Source organism: Ranitomeya variabilis, chromosome 8 (genome assembly GCF_051348905.1).
Source record: "Ranitomeya variabilis isolate aRanVar5 chromosome 8, aRanVar5.hap1, whole genome shotgun sequence".
Lineage (NCBI taxonomy): Eukaryota > Metazoa > Chordata > Amphibia > Anura > Dendrobatidae > Ranitomeya > Ranitomeya variabilis.
In genome coordinates this window covers 209,382,868-209,398,906 of record NC_135239.1, presented here as the reverse complement: position 1 = coordinate 209,398,906, position 16,039 = coordinate 209,382,868, and the positions used below count along the sequence as shown (strand labels likewise).

General features: G+C 45.0%; 3 protein-coding genes across 4 annotated transcripts in view; 1 reads left to right on the top strand and 2 right to left on the bottom strand.

Annotated features, from left to right (window-relative positions):
• Nucleotides 1-728: 728 nt before the first annotated feature.
• TMEM43 (transmembrane protein 43) lies at nt 729-8,226 on the bottom strand. The gene is made up of 12 exons (XM_077276655.1): nt 8,029-8,226; nt 7,559-7,702; nt 5,700-5,834; nt 4,988-5,082; nt 4,477-4,526; nt 4,171-4,240; nt 3,938-4,008; nt 2,445-2,566; nt 2,226-2,300; nt 1,910-2,011; nt 1,707-1,824; nt 729-1,114 (listed from the first exon to the last, which is right to left on the bottom strand). Exons 1-12 carry the CDS (start codon nt 8,038-8,040, stop codon nt 912-914), a joined length of 1,197 nt encoding a protein of 398 aa, XP_077132770.1. The 5' UTR covers nt 8,041-8,226; the 3' UTR covers nt 729-911.
• Nucleotides 8,227-8,352: 126 nt separating this feature from the next.
• The window catches only part of CHCHD4 (coiled-coil-helix-coiled-coil-helix domain containing 4), a 13,723-nt gene continuing 6,036 nt past the window's right edge, over nt 8,353-16,039 (top strand). Inside the window, exons 1-4 of one of the 2 annotated variants that reach the window (XR_013218441.1) lie at nt 8,353-8,483; nt 9,491-9,589; nt 12,800-13,093; nt 13,177-13,262. Coding sequence is in view for 1 of the 2 variants with exons in the window: in XM_077276656.1 (XP_077132771.1) it covers nt 8,462-8,483; nt 9,491-9,589; nt 12,800-13,092 (414 nt within the window). In the remaining variant the exon portion in view is untranslated. Of the gene's footprint in view, nt 8,484-9,490; nt 9,590-12,799; nt 13,094-13,176; nt 13,644-16,039 lie in introns of those variants that run through there. The other variant, XM_077276656.1, reaches the window with a different exon arrangement.
• The window catches only part of LOC143787703 (netrin-4-like), a 26,361-nt gene continuing 24,898 nt past the window's right edge, over nt 14,577-16,039 (bottom strand). The window contains exon 10 of the mRNA XM_077276653.1: nt 14,577-15,834. Within this exon, the coding sequence (XP_077132768.1) occupies nt 15,698-15,834 (137 nt within the window). The 3' untranslated portion in view covers nt 14,577-15,697. The remainder of the gene's footprint in view (nt 15,835-16,039) is intronic.

The following is a 16,039-nucleotide window of genomic DNA, read 5'->3' as shown; positions in this document are numbered from 1 at the left end:
TTGCACTTTTTTCTGAATTCAGAAATTCCCTTTATTCATTGCACAACAAACTCCGGTAATTTGTGTCCTATGTTCTTACTATTTAAGATCTCTGCTTGCCATCAGTGACTGAAAACATCGATCACAGAGTCTTAAAGCTTCTCCTGGCTTGTACAAAAGTGAAGTTTGATCTACTCGAGGCACGTTATCAGGACTGGTTATCGGCATCCCTTGTCACTTACTGACAGCAAGCAGAGATGTTGACCGTGGTGAGAAAATGAAAGTTTCAGAACTTTTCAGTGCACAAATGGAAAATCCTCAGTAACTTTACTCGGTCTCTACAGAGACTGTAACAATGGGAGCAGGATTGTCAATGCAGAAGCTCTGGCTGGATGCTTCCAATACATGTGAACGTTCTTACTGAGACTTGTAGTACCACAGAATGCAGAGGCTTTAGTGTTGCCTGCATGCACCACTGACTGTTGTAAACATTTATCTTCATTGAGCCAAGGATTTACTTCTCCAGCTCAATCTGGCACAAAAATAGTGAGAATCTCTTTGGTGACACCTGAATTCTGTGTTTCACAGACGGCAGGTGCCATGTAACACGGGCAGAACCAATCCATCATATACACAATGTGCAGTAACTCTGCATTACATGCATCATGTCGTACTCCAATCACATCCAAAGCTGCATTCACACGTCTTGGAATATGTCAGCTCCTCCCGGGGGGTACGGAGACCCAACAAACGTTCTACACGCTGCTCTGGCTGTGACTGGAGAACAACACCTGATGTGGAATCCAATACAATATATAAAAACATTATCAAAGAATCCAAAAAGTTACATTGAAGACATTATTGCATCGATGACCCCGAAGGCCGGAGCTTTGTAACCTCGTCACTAGCAAGACTCAAGTAGGGAAATGGCCCTACTGGTATTTCTTGGTGGGCACACGGGTCCGGGCGAGGAGAATAATGCCAATGGCGGCGGCGCTCAGCAGCAGGGCCATCAGCGGGCGATAGAACAACCAGCCGGAGGCGATGGTCAGCAGAGAGAGGGACGTGGAGATGCACAGGGCAAACAGCTTGAGACCCAGATTGACGAGATCACGAACAATAGGAAACCAGTCCACTGTAATGGGAGCAATGGGAAGTCATTAACCCAAGGGAAGAAAACACCATACAAGCGTCTAGACTCCCTCCATAAACTATGATCCCATTTTTGTCACCATAAGCTTCCATAATCCCCATTGAGCTGGTGCTTAAAGGGGTATTCTGATCTGTTCCCTTCCATATCTGGGGGAGATTGGGGCCAGTGTCTGATACCTGCCAGGCCACGTGCTCGATTGGTAAATCTTGTGTACTAATCCGGGCCATTAGCAGCAGACATGACTTTACGGGCCCCGCTCTCCTCCCGATGCAGTCAGTGGAGCCAGAGCACCTTTTACATACAGCAGTCAAACTCAATAAGCAGAGCTGCAGTGTAAAGCAGGGAAGGAGATGGATTGAGGAGCTGCCTCATTACACCGAAGAGGAAGTGTAAAGTAGAGGGTCAGAATAGCAGGTGGATTTCCGACTACCTCAAACTCCAACAGACAATGCAGCTGAGCTGGAGACTCCGCAAAAAGCTCCAGTAAATGGTCACAGCTGGCTGTAGTTAGAGGATATGGTTGTCCTATTTCCCCCCATTATCCATGATCGCTCCTGGAGAATTCACGGCTCACCTAGTGTGTGGATGATCTTCATCATCAAACTGACACCTAGGAACATCATCAGCCACCCGGCGGCACGCAGGGCCCAGGTCTTCATGATGTTGCTCTGATGCTCTGCAAGGAACATTTCCTACAAGATATACGGCATCTCCTAAGTAAAGGTACGGCGTGGGGGATGGGGAGACACCTACCCCTCTCACAGGCAGCAGACTGACCTCGGCCGTGTGGCTCCCCAGATACAGAAGCTCCAGGGGGTCTCCAGATTTCGTCTTGTAAGACACCAGTTCTCCCCCTCGCTGTCGCGCTATGAGGCTCACCTGGAAGAAAATAACGGTAGATTATATGGGCTGCAAGTGATGGGGTGGACTTCCCCTTTAAGTAAATGCTCATGCCACACTGAGCTAATCACTGAATATAAGGAAATACTGTGGACTCAAAAAGACATCATCTTATCTCCGCACCCCATTATATATCAGAAGGCAGATAATGCCTCGCCCTTCAACTCATTAATAATTCTTCATATTAATTTACCGTATCGACTGATCCAAATGTTGGGCCTCCCATTGAAACTCCGGCGTACCAGAAAGAAATGCGCAAATCCCCCACCTGAAACAGAGAAATTCAATGTGACCCTCAGATCGAGAGTTGGGCACATTTAGGTACTCGCACGTCTGATGGTCTGGAGTATTCATTAATCCACAATGGCGGATTATCAGATGTCACAGTACTAGACACTAGTGCTCCGCTCACCTCTGGGTTTTTGGGATCGGCGCTCTGATAGAAGTAATTGCCTTCAGTGGTGACATCAGCGTGCGGCGTCCGGATCTCAGACAAACTCAGCTGCTTAAAGTTGTCGATTTTATTAATCAGCCCTGGAGGAAAAGTGCTGAACTGAGAAGAGGAACCAGTGCAAAAAGGAAGAGGGATGCACTGATCGGGGCAACACACAAGAGCAGAGCAACAAACATGACAATAAATCCAGGGTGTCAGGTCCCTTTCCATTTTAAAGGGTTTTTTTTATATATATTCTTTCTTCAAGAGTGCACTCTTCACCTGCCTCCTGCTTGCCAAGGACGGTGCACTCCTCCCCCCTGCCTCCTGCTTGCCAGGGACGGTGCACTCCTGATGATTGACAGTTCTAACCACCAGAATGGTTGCACCGCTGGTTTGAACTGTGTGCTCTTTCATGCTGAGGGCAGAGACAGCTTTCTGCAACATCGGAGGAGCACAGGGGTAATGAAGATCGTTAGATCCATTGTCTCTTCAGATCAGTGATTGCAAAATATATTGGAAAGAGAATGCCCAGGTTACCGGCCACCTCTGCAGTCTGTCAGTGGCCAGTAATCTGGGCAACAAGCAGTAAACCATAGAATTAGAAATACCTGAATTCCTGAGAAAGTAGAGGATTTATAATAAGAGGTAATAATAATTTTTATTTCTATAGCGCCAACATATTCTGCAGCGTTGTAATCAGCAAAGTTCATTGTTTTTCCCAATTTCAAAACATGAGACGTAAAACCTGAATGACAATTACTAAATAAATAAGTAACAAATATTTTTCTGGATTTCCTACCGAAGAATAATCAGTCACTCCACATCCTGATAAGAGGAAGCAATAGATTACGATAAGCAAAAGAAACATAAGATAGATCTATCGCCCCTTAAAGGGGTTGTCCCAACTCAGGATATGTGATACTTTTCAGATGGCACCACTGGGTCCCCAACAATCCTGAGAACGGGGCTCTGAAATGTCTTATTAGAATGGAGCAGCGGCAGCGCATTGTGATCTCCGACCGTCCCAAAAACCAGGAACAGAATGATCCCAGAGTGACATTTCAGAGCTCGATTTTCGACAACTCATTTAAAAGTCCAGCGACATCATGTATAATTAAAGGGACATGCCACCCAAATTTGTTAAAGTGAATATATGTCAGAAGCATCGATTAGTGGGCATCCTGGTACTGAGACCCCCATAAATTGCTGATATAAAGGAGCAGAAGCCCTTGCTGTGTAACTTACTTTCTACAAGCCTCTTCAGATCAGCAGACCAATGAGCGCCTCGGCCCCTTCATTTCAGCAATCAGTGGGGGTCTTAGCACCTGGACTTGCACTGACCAAAACTTTGATATGTCACTATGAAACAACAGGTATAATGTTAACTCTCATTCTAGTTTTCTCTACAGTCCATTCCTACTGAGTAAGTGAAGAATTAATTCATGGTGGAAGCATATACCATCCCTTACCTTTAGATAAATAGTAATTTCCAACCTGTACATCTGCAGCCACGGCTGTGAACGACTCTACTGCCATGGCGCTGTAAAAAAAAAAAAAGAAGAAAACTTTATATCCACAGATATAGGTAAGGGAAGGGAAGCTGCAAGCATTGTAATTGTACTAGTGGCCACTAGGGGGAGCCACTGTGCCACTTTACAGTCCCGGCCATTGGAATCTATAGGAGGATTGTGCGAGCGATCACCTGGGGTTCCGATGCGCAATCTCACGGTCAAAATGGCGGCTGCTGACAACCTCTGACCTCCATTCAGTGTCTGGGAAAAACAATGGAAATGTTCTGTTTATCGATTATTATACTCCATTCACATCCAAAGCAGCTCTAACAATTCTACGGTTTTGAAGCTCCCACAGAGAAGTGCATTGCGGGAGCTCAGAGGACAGTCAGCTCTCAGTAGGAACTATTTACACCTGCAGAATTTTGAATGCAGCTCTGGGTGTGACTTGAGGATAAGTGAAATATTAGTAGAGTTATGCTTCTGGGTGTACTCACTATACGTGTATCTAGTCTCCGTCTTCTTCTCTCCACCTTCTTCATACTCCCTGCAGAACAAGAACAGACACAGTGGCTAAATGTGACTTGCGGCTGATAACAGAGAGTGATAAAGTGCAGCAAATGGAGAAACGACAGATTGCAAACGTAATATCCCTTTAAACAGACGCCACGTCAGCCTCTGCTGCAGGGGAAAGGAAGACTGTTGGCATGAGGCACGAGCAGCTCCCGCTGGCGCACAGCCAGGAGAACATTTCCTTGTATGTTGGTAGTTTATAGGTTTCTGAAAAGTTGGGTGATAAGTTATATGGCCGCCATTGTAGCCATCACTCAGCTTTCCCACCACTCAGAATATTAAATCTGCCCAATTATGAAATGGGCCAGTGCTTAGCCAGAGATCTGCCGCTCAAAATGCAAGGAAAGCTGTGTGACTGTACCCAGGGGAACCGTCATGTGCGCGGTACCCAGCTTTCCCAGAAGGGGACAGGTTCATGCTACAGACAATTCTTACTTCGATTCTTCATACTCCACCCACTGATACATCTCCACCTGGCGCTTCAGCTGCACACAGTGCATGGACACCCCGTAGTTCGGGTCAAAAAGCGGCTGCATAAAAAGTGTGACAAGAATTAGTAAAATGTCACTAAAAGCACCAAATGTATGAGTTTGGTACAATGTATCAGTGCAAGTAAAATGTATCAGTCCCAGAGGCTAATCGAGCCTAGCTCCAAACCCTCAGCTGAGAGAAGAACACAGCACACATTCACTGACTGCAAGCAGAGATTTTGTAAAAGTGTCAAAGAAAGTTGCAGAACTTTTCCTTATATGAAGGTAATGCTTGATTTATATGAAAATAAGAGCGTAAACTTTTGGGGTCCTATGTAGGAAATAAAGGCATTAATGAGGCACAGAAGACCTCCCGTATTATCAAGGGGGATTGCATCAGCCTTCAATATGGTTTCCCACCAATGGACGGTCGCCAGGATTTTCTGTGTTACGGATGATTCAGCTGAAGTTACACCCTATGACTTTGGCAGGTTGTGCAGAGTGATAAAATTCTACCAATCCAGAATCTGGTCATACAATTGTTTAAGATTATGTGCACACCCCAGATGGTCAGAGCATGCTGGGAGTTGTGGTGTTATGGGTTGTACACCACTGCTGTATGGCATAGGAGCTGGTGAATGCATTATAATATGGAGGCGAAGAAAAGATCAGCTCACCTTCAATGTCTGCAGCGGACCAGTTAAGTGCAACAACTTTGCTTCATTTATAGGGTCAACCCGATGGACATTTCCTATAGGAACCACAACTGAAAGACCCTCATCAAGAGAGGCCGCAGTCTGCACTGCCCGACCCTGCAAAATAACCAGATGTAGTCATAGCATGTCAATCTATGTAATCGTACAGACATCTATGAACAGCAGCATAAAGGAAACCTGTACAACTACTCATCCGCCACTGATCCTGACTTACATCCAGTATTATACTCCAGAGCTGCACTCACTATTCTGCTGGTGTAGTCACTGTGTACATACATTACTGATCCTGAGTTACCTCCTGTATGATACTCCAGAGCTGCACTCACTATTCTGCTGGTGCAGTCACTGTGTACATACATTACTGATCCTGAGTTACATCTGTATTATACCCCAGAGCTGCACTCACTATTCTGCTGGTGCAGTCACTGTGTACATACATTACATTACTGATCCTGAGTTACCTCCTGTATTATACCCCAGAGCTGCACTCACTATTCTGCTGGTGCAGTCACTGTGTACATACATTACATTACTGATCCTGAGTTACCTCCTGTATTATACTCCAGAGCTGCACTCACTGTTCTGCTGGTGCAGTCACTATGTACATACATTACTGATCCTGAGTTACATCCTGTATTATACCCCAGAGCTGCACTCACTATTCTGCTGGTGCAGTCACTGTGTACATACATTACATTACTGATCCTGAGTTACATCCTGTATTATACCCCAGAGCTGCACTCACTATTCTGCTGGTGCAGTCACTGTGTACATACATTACTGATCCTGAGTTACCTCCTGTATTATCCTCCAGAGCTGCACTCACTATTCTGCTGGTGCAGTCACTGTGTACATACATTACATTACTGATCCTGAGTTACCTCCTGTATTATCCTCCAGAGCTGCACTCACTATTCTGCTGGTGCAGTCACTGTGTACATACATTACTGATCCTGAGTTACATCCTGTATTATACCCCAGAGCTGCACTCACTATTCTGCTGGTGCAGTCACTGCGTACATACATTACATTACTGATCCTGAGTTACATCCTGTATTATACTCCAGAGCTGCACTCACTATTCTGCTGGTGCAGTCACTGTGTACATACATTACATTACTGATCCTGAGTTACATCCTGTATTATACCCCAGAGCCGCACTCACTATTCTGCTGGTGCAGTCACTGTGTACATACATTACATTACTGATCCTGAGTTACCTCCTGTGTTATACCCCAGAGCTGCACTCACTATTCTGCTGGTGCAGTCACTGTGTACATACATTACATTACTGATCCTGAGTTACATCCTGTATTATACCCCAGAGCTGCACTCACTATTCTGCTGGTGCAGTCACTGTGTACATACATTACATTACTGATCCTGAGTTACATCCTGTATTATACCCCAGAGCTGCACTCACTATTCTGCTGGTGCAGTCACTGTGTACATACATTACATTACTGATCCTGAGTTACATCCTGTATTATACTCCAGAGCTGCACTCACTATTCTGCTGGTGCAGTCACTGTGTACATACATTACATTACTGATCCTGAGTTACATCCTGTATTATACTCCAGAGCTGCACTCACTATTCTGCTGGTGCAGTCACTGTGTACATACATTACATTACTGATCCGGAGTTACATCCTGTATTATACTCCAGAGCTGCACTCACTATTCTGCTGGTGCAGTCACTGTGTACATACATTACATTACTGATCCTGAGTTACCTCCTGTATTATCCTCCAGAGCTGCACTCGCTGTTCTGCAGTTTGCACTGTTGGTGGGATACTTTATGTCTTGCATGTTCTCACCTCATTAGTAAACAGCAGGTAGAAGGAGAGGGTGAAGGCGATGAGGCCGACCACCATCCCTCCGGCCGTGTCACTCAGACGCTGCAGGAATCCTGGTTGCGGATCACTTCTGATCGTCGTGTGTTCTCTGGTGCAATCTGCAGACTGCAAACATCACACAGAAGGTGACCAGACGGGACTGTTTGATGCTTTCATCACAGCTGAGGGTTTGTTACAGTCGCATTAAGTACTGGACACATCACAGCTCTCGGTTCGTTACAATGTATCAGTCTTGAGGTTTAGCATTATTGTCCTGACACGAAACAACTGCAACAAACCCTCAGCTGTGAGAAGTCTAACAATGGTGGGGAACATAAGAAAGCAGCAGAACTGTTCTCTACAAGCTCTGTCCGCCCTGCACTCAGACGTGCAGTTCCATAACAGCGGGGAAGCAGAGTTACTAGAACACAGCTGTCGCTGCCGTCACTCACCTGTCTGGCCATGTTCCGCCCTGAGATGCAGACACTTGTCTATGGAGAAGCGGTATAGACGTCAGGAACCCCGGATACAGCGCTCTCACTTCTTGCCAGCGACTTTTCCCGATACAAAGTTACCTCCCTGTCCCAAAACACATCTGCGCATGCTCAGTAGTCCCAGCCGCGCGAAGCAGCATGGGAGTTGTAGTTTTTGTCTTCGGAGACTCCTATACGTGTCTTTTCTGGAATATTTATCTGTTGATTATCATTCAGTGACAGGCTATGAATTCACCGGCCCCAGAATAACGCAGATATCTGTAATAATGTGGGTTATTTGGAACAGGCAGTGATTAGGGCAGACCCGTCCGGGGGCTTTCATGTTTCCATAGTCGCTCTGAGTGACGTCAGCAAAGTGCGCGGTGCCGGGAGAAGTGTGAGAGCTACAGCCATGTCCTACTGCAGGCAGGAGGGTAAGAAAGGACACGAGGGAGCAGAGAGGGAGCAGAGAGGGGCAGCAGGCGGGGGATGGTGGTGGAGGGCAGCAGGAGAGAAGCAGCAGGGTAAAGCAAGGAGAAGAGGCACGCTGAGGGTTAATACACTTCAAGGGCATCTCCTGTCACCGGTGATATTACAATGCTGGGAGTAGTAGTCATCCTCAGTCTGCTTGGCGCGGTTTTCTCCGCCCTCAGTTATTTTCCAGTGCTGTTATTTATTTTTACTGTTTTTTTTGTTGCTGAGGCTGGAAAGGAGGTTTGGTTGGGGAAGAAGGTTTATTGGAAGAGGAAAGGAGGTTTGAGTGGGGGAAAAAAACCCTCATATTTTGGTGCAGTTTTGTTTTCTGTAGATGAATTATCAGTCATTGATTTGCACCAGAAATCGCTGATGTCTGCGCCGTTCCAGCAGCGCTAGAGAAGGGGCTAAAAATGCGTCAGATTTATTATGGGCGCCTGCTGCTGATTATGCACAGGATGGTGATGTCCAGGAAGCTGCATAGAGGGAACGTCTGAGTCTGGCACAGGACACTCGCGTCATGGCGTCTTGTACTTGCACTATTACACAGCATCAATAAATGTGGGCTGATGTTTGTGTTTGTGTTTTGTCTTTTTACACAAAAAGTCCATTTTTCTCCCTTAAACTCCGTATTTATACATTTTGCAAAATTGTTTTTTCTTATGTTGAATGTTACTGTACCCAAATTATCATTTTTTTAATTTTCTCCTGAGCTACTTCCTTTCTCACTACACTAATAAGCAGCGACTGCGGCTTAGTTGCTGGAGTCTGCGTTAGTCTGACAGCTTACATCCCTGACTCTTATGCTTCGCACTGCAGCTCTGCACCATCCCCAGTCAGCACTAGTTCTTTTCTAAGCATACTCGTCAATGAAAAAGCAGGGTCACAATCAGTATGGCTGCTGTTTCTGATTCAACCGGGACCCAGATAAATAGATCTTGACAATCTGTTTTTGTGATCGTTTTAGGAAAAGATAAAATTATTTTTGTAACCAAAGAAGATCATGCGACACCAAGCAGTGCGGAGCTCATCCCTGATGACCCCAACGACCCCTATGAAGACCAAGGTTGGTAACATTTGTGTGTTTAATTTAGCAATGGTTAAAGGGGACCTCCCGCCCTTCTTTTCCACTTCAGCCAGGGAGAAGGCGAGCTGATAATGTTGCATCATTGGGTATTGGCCAGTGTTCATGCATGGTCTGCAGATATCATGCACGTCTTCTATTCTGATAAACAGGACAGGTGTGCGACACCTTGACAGTCGTGCATGAACTTTGGCCAGTATCTGATTATGCAACGTTATCAGCACATCTTCCCCATCAATGCAGCAAAGAATAGCTGGGGAACACCTTTATTTATTGCACAATTAGTTTTTTACAACTTTCTAACATTTTTTGGTTTTGAGTTTCTCACGACTTGTAAGATTTCTCCTTGCTGTCAGTGAATGGGAACATTTTTTGCATTCAGAGGATGAAAACATTCTTACAGCTGAGGTTTTGTTACAACTGTATTTTTCATAGACAATCCTTTGAGTTAAAGATATCAGCAGCACATATCTTTCTCCTGTCCTGATTTGTTACTGTATCAGTGCAAGTGGAATTTATCGGTTTTGAGGCTGTTTAGTTGACAGAGGATTCTATAGAATGGATGCAGCAGACTCTGCTATGAGACGTATTGGGTCACAGGGTTTTTTGTTATCGTGGAGACATAGATCTGCATAGGATCTTCAGAAACAAACATCAATTATCTGTTAAAACTTGTTGCAAATTGTCTGTAATTTTCTTATTCTTCCTAAATTGGGAACATTAAAAAAAAAAAGTCACTGAATAGGTTTAAGTTTTTATTTCTAACTTTACCAAAGCTCAATTAATAATGTTACAATTGTATTGGAAGTGGTGTCTTGAGTCAGAGAAGCCCATGGCACAGCCTCCTGCAAGTTTAGAGGCTGTCCCCACAGTCAGTCATTTCATGGCTTCTCTCTGCCCTATGAGGAATCTCCCAAATGAAATTAATGGATTGTAATTTACAGCTGAGACGCAACATTTCTGGTTATTTTTGGGACTATTGGCTTTAGTGAAAAAGTGAACTAGTATTCTCTTGTACATGGGTGCAGTTCCAACTCCTGCCCCCAGAGGGCAGCATTTAGTCACTGACACTTGCAAAACTCCCCCAAAGGCTATTGTGAATCGCTGAACCACATATTTCCCCCTCAACAGACTTGGCACCAGTGTCCGGCTTAAAATGACTCGCTGGACGTTTTCATCTCCAGAGTGAGCAAAATGGAAAGATATAAAAAAAATGAAAATTCTATTTTTTTTATATATATGCCACAAAGAGTTAAGTCTAAAATGTACCCTCATCCAAAAACCAGATTATCCCATGGTGCAGAGTCAGCAGATGTCTCTAAGCATGTCCTGGTTCACAGTCTAAAGGGTGACAGAAGATTGGCATGTTATGCTGCCATGTCAGGCATTGAATGCCAGCCAGAAACTACAAATTCCATCATGCACTGATTATTGAATGCTTGGACTTGTAGTATCACAACGGCTGGAGACCGCTGACTATTTGGTGCACGTGCAGGCTCTGATTTACGTTTGAGACAGGAGCCTGGTGATTCCAGCTGACAGATGAATTGTCTTCAAATTAGTGCACCCCAAAAACTTATTATTGCTCACATTGTTTTTTTTTAACATGGTCCAAAGCTAAACTCTATGAAGTTAAGTAGTTATTGTATCTACATGTTTTGGCCTTTTTCTAATTGTTTTCCCCTCTAGTTTCATCTTCAGACACAATCCATTGTCTCAGGGTCTCGCCTCCAAGGGTGGCGGTCCGTTTTTAAAGGGTTAATGCCATCCGTCATTGGCTGATTGCTCCTGAAAGGACTGGTGTAGCAAGCGGGCTGCAGCTGGCAGCGAGACATGAATAGTCGGATTCATTCTGCCTGTCACTTGTACTATAGGGAGGGCGGTCTGCCGGGTGGGAGATATTGTCCAAAGCTGCCACCGACCTCGAAAAGATTGAAAACATGGCTGGGCATTACAGAGAGCTTTGTGTGTGTGTGTACAGCGCATTATGTCACTAGCAACTCTAACTGCAGGTCAGCGCTAATTACTACAGGGCACCGCAGCCGCCAGTCAGGGGATGGATAACATGGGCGGGACGGTGCCCAGACAGGGTAGACACCACCGTGTGCCCAGCTGCCTATTATCCTCCCAATGCGCAGTTTACACTGACACGACTGCTGTCTGACACATTAAAAGGGTATTCCCATTTCATAGCATGATGGTATTTATCTGGCATATGCTATTTTATGATCATCACAGTGTAATGGGGGAAAAAAAAATGTTAAATGAGATTCAACTAAACTAATGCTGCTGGACCTTTTTTTTTCTTAAGTTTGTGTGGGTCCCAAACGTTGGACATCCACTGGTCATTAAGAAATGGGATACTCAGTCACTTTACGGGATGAAAATACTTAATTTTTTTAAGGAGTTCTTGCATCGTCCTCTTTTGGTATAAGTGTAGGTTTGAACATAGATGGGGGAGGAGGGAGATGCAGCTGCAGTTTTTCTCTGAGAAATGTGCAGTGAGGAGACATTTGATTGGATACAGCTCAGCTGTGACATCACACTAGGATGACACGTCCACTGAGGCGGAGCAGAGAGAAAATGTGCAACTGTGAACAGTTGAGCAAATTAAAGATGAAATGATCTGTAAAAGGCCTAAAGTTATAGATGACACATTTTCTTTGTAATTTAGGCAAAAATATATACATTTTCATCTTTAACATTTGAAAAATTATAAAAAGGAAAATGGGACAAGCTTGTAAATGCTTTTTGTAGTCAGACAAGAGTCTTTCAATTGTATGAGGAATTTTCATCCATTCTTCCTTGGAGAATTCCTCCAGTTCTGTGATATTCCTGGGTCGTCTTGCTTCCTCTGCTATTTTGAGGTCTAGCCACAGATTTTCAATGATGATCAGATCAGGGGACTATGAGGGCCATTGTAAAACCTTCATCTTGTGCCCTTTGAGGTAGTCTATTGTGGATTGTGACGGGTGTAGGATCATTATCCATTTGTAGAAGCCATCCTCTTCCTCTTTTCAACTGCAGCTTTTTTACAGACCACATTATGTTTGCATTAAAAAATTATTAAATTTCACGAAATCCATTTTTCCCCCCTATCTGTGAAATGTTCCCTGTACCATTGGCTGCAGCACAACCCCAAAATAATGATACGTTACTAACTTTAAATTATTTTTTTTTCTTCTTTTTCAGGTTTGATTCTCCCCAATGGAGACATTAACTGGAATTGTCCATGCCTCGGGGGAATGGCCAGTGGACCATGCGGGGAGCAATTCAAAGCTGCCTTCTCCTGCTTCCACTACAGCCAGGAGGAGGTGAAGGGCTCAGACTGCCTGGACCAATTCCGAGGGATGCAGGAGTGTATGCAGAAGTACCCCGACCTCTACCCCCAGGAGGACGACGACGAAGACAACAAAGACAAGCTGAGCCCAGAACTGGCACCTACAGAAGCCTCTCCTGTGACTGTAGATGAGTCGTCCAGCTAATGTAAAGGAAGGGGGCGCCGCCTCCAAGATTTTACCTCCCACTGTTGTATGGACCATGACCTACCCCTCCACTGTCTTATGTAGGGCCCCACTGGAGCATGATGCAGGAGGTCACCCACAGCTGGAGATCACCGCGAAGAACGCTTCCCTTCTAAGGAAAAAGACATCAGGTTAATTTAACCAATTATTGAAGTATCTGATTCTGGGAAAGCTGGGATTCAGCCCATTTGGCCTTTACAGCTGTCTGAGCACGAGCAGCGGCCATATTGGTGATCACCCAGCCTTTCCAGATCCAATTATGTGAGTGGGACGGTCGGGGGCTTTGTTGTGAGTTTCATGTTACTTTCCATGATTCTGGTTCGCTCCTCGCTGTCTTTTCACTGGGGATGGACATAATGAAGATCTGTGGAGGAGCAGATAACACCCGCCTGTGCCTCAATCCTGACACCCACCGCTGCCGCCTCTCCTGAATGCACTGAATATAGCAGGCTCCATATCTGTGGATCACGTGCAGCGTTTGTGACTTGAACGTATTAAATCTCTTTCTACCTTATACCAATATTCCTTGCTATATTTTTCTTAATTATTTTTTTTTTTTACTTTTCAGATATTATATAATTTTGCAGTTGAGTCCCGTAGTCACAATCTACAACACCCATCATGTCCTCACAGCCTTTGACCATCTTGTCATGCAGGGAGTTGTAGTTCTCCAGGCACTGGTGAACCACACGGTAGTGACCATTGCTATGGACTCAGATGGTGGAGAACTATTGACAACCACTGTGAACACTTCAGGAGTTGTCAAGAAGTGGAGGCCAATGCTTGGTCCGGGTCTGATGAGTAATCATTAGTGATGAGCAAGTATACTCGTTGCTCGGGTTTTCCAGAGCACGCTTGGGTGGTCTCTGAGTATTTGTGACTGCTCGGAGATTTAGTTTTCATCACCTCAGCTGTATGATTTACAGTTACTAGCCAGCCTGAGTTCATGTGGGGGTTGCCTGGTTGCTAGAGAATCCCCACATGTAATCAAGCTGGCTAGCAGCTGCAAACCATGCAGCTGGGGCAAGGAAAACTAAATCTCCAAGCAGTCATAAATACTCGGAGACCACCAGAGCGTGCTCTGGAAAACCCGAGCAACAAGTGTATTCACTCATCACTAGTAATCATATTTGTAACTTATATACATTGTGTTCAAACTCCTCACCATTTTTAAACTTCTGTTTGCTGTCAGTGAAAGGGAACATTATAGTTTATATTTAGAGGCTGAAAATTCATCCTGACCTAAAGTGTCTCACAGCTGAGTGTTTGTTACAATCTACCACTGCGATAAACACATCAGCAGCTCATATTTCTCTACTGTCTTAATACATTTATTGTATTAACCTGGAGTCTTGGCTGTGAAGCAGAATTAAGGATACAGCTCTGGAGATGAATAAGGCAAAAAATAGAATGTTATTCATGAGGATTACAAGATTTTTACAAAGTTCAAAATGTCATATAGATTTAATTTGCAGTGTTAGTGTAATCCAGTGACAGTACATGATGGAGACGGCGGGGGGTGTATCACACATGGTAGAATTTGATACGGCATCTCAGCAGATAGTACTACATATAGATATACAGCACTGCAGACAGTATCACATGTAGTAAGAATAGATACACAGCTCTGCACAGTACCACACATGGTAGGATTAGATACTACATCTCGGCACACATAAAAGGATCAGATACACAGTTAAGCAGACATAGGATTAGACACTGCCTGCTGAGATGCTGCATCACACACGGTAAGATTAGATACAGCGGCTGAGCAGCACACAGTCCCTCCGGTGATTTGGGGCTAGTCACTTGGTAATCACTCTCCTTCAGTCAGAAAGGTTTAAATAACTTTAATTTACAGGTAAGTACAAAAGAAGCGAGTTTTAGCCGTGCTTCGTGAATACCGCCATCGGGTGCACAAAAAACCCTAAAGCCTATTTATAATTTACAGGAGGAGGAACCTGAGCACAGATCCTAAGGTTGGGATAGCCAGAATACATAAGATATAGTGAGAAAATCCCAAGGGATGGGGAATTTTGATTGGCTGCCCTTCATACAAATCAGACAGAATCAGGCCCCCAATAATCATAGCCTGGTATTCACGGTTGTTTGTACCCGCTATCCCCACCCCATTTATGGTGCTGCAGAATGCAGCTATTGCTCCCTGTCAGCCATTTCACGTTGGGCAGAGGTGGACTATAATGTTCGGGGGACACCGCCCTGCCCCCATGATCACCATCTCGGCTCTGGAGATATTTCCATCCATAGGTGACTGATCTCAGCCCCTCTTATATCACCGCTGCACTCCACCGCCCACGTCGGTCTTTGGTTGCCTTCTGGTTTCTCCGTGCCCCATTGTACGATCTTCATGATCTCCACATCCAGCGCACTCCCTGGTAATAAAACATCCGTCCGCAGCCGTCACGTGGGTTACAAGCAGCCGATCGCAGCACTGGAGGCGTCCTGGGATCGTCGGAGGAGGAAGCTCGGCCTAGGAGTTCCTTGTGCACGGAGGGAGATCTACGCTACTGCCAGAGAGAAGAAAAAGGATCAAGTCCGCCGAGATCTATTTACATCCGGAGCGGAGGAAGTCGATGGCCTGCTTGGCCCAGACGGCCTTCCAGGGCTTCACCAGACTGTTCATATTGACCAGCAGCTTGTTATTCCGGGAGTCCTCAGGTCCGGCTATTAGGTAGTCTACACCTGAAAGACAGCACACAATGGATCGGGTTTACTTACAATGAATGGAAGTGTAACATCTGCACAGACCTCAAACTTCTCACAGCAGATGGTTTGTCACATTTGTATCCTGTCTACGCAGTTTGTGTGGATTCTGATGGTCGTCTCCTTTGGGGACTGCAGGACTTCTGGACCAGGGGCGAAGATTAGTTTTCTTTTTATTGCATAT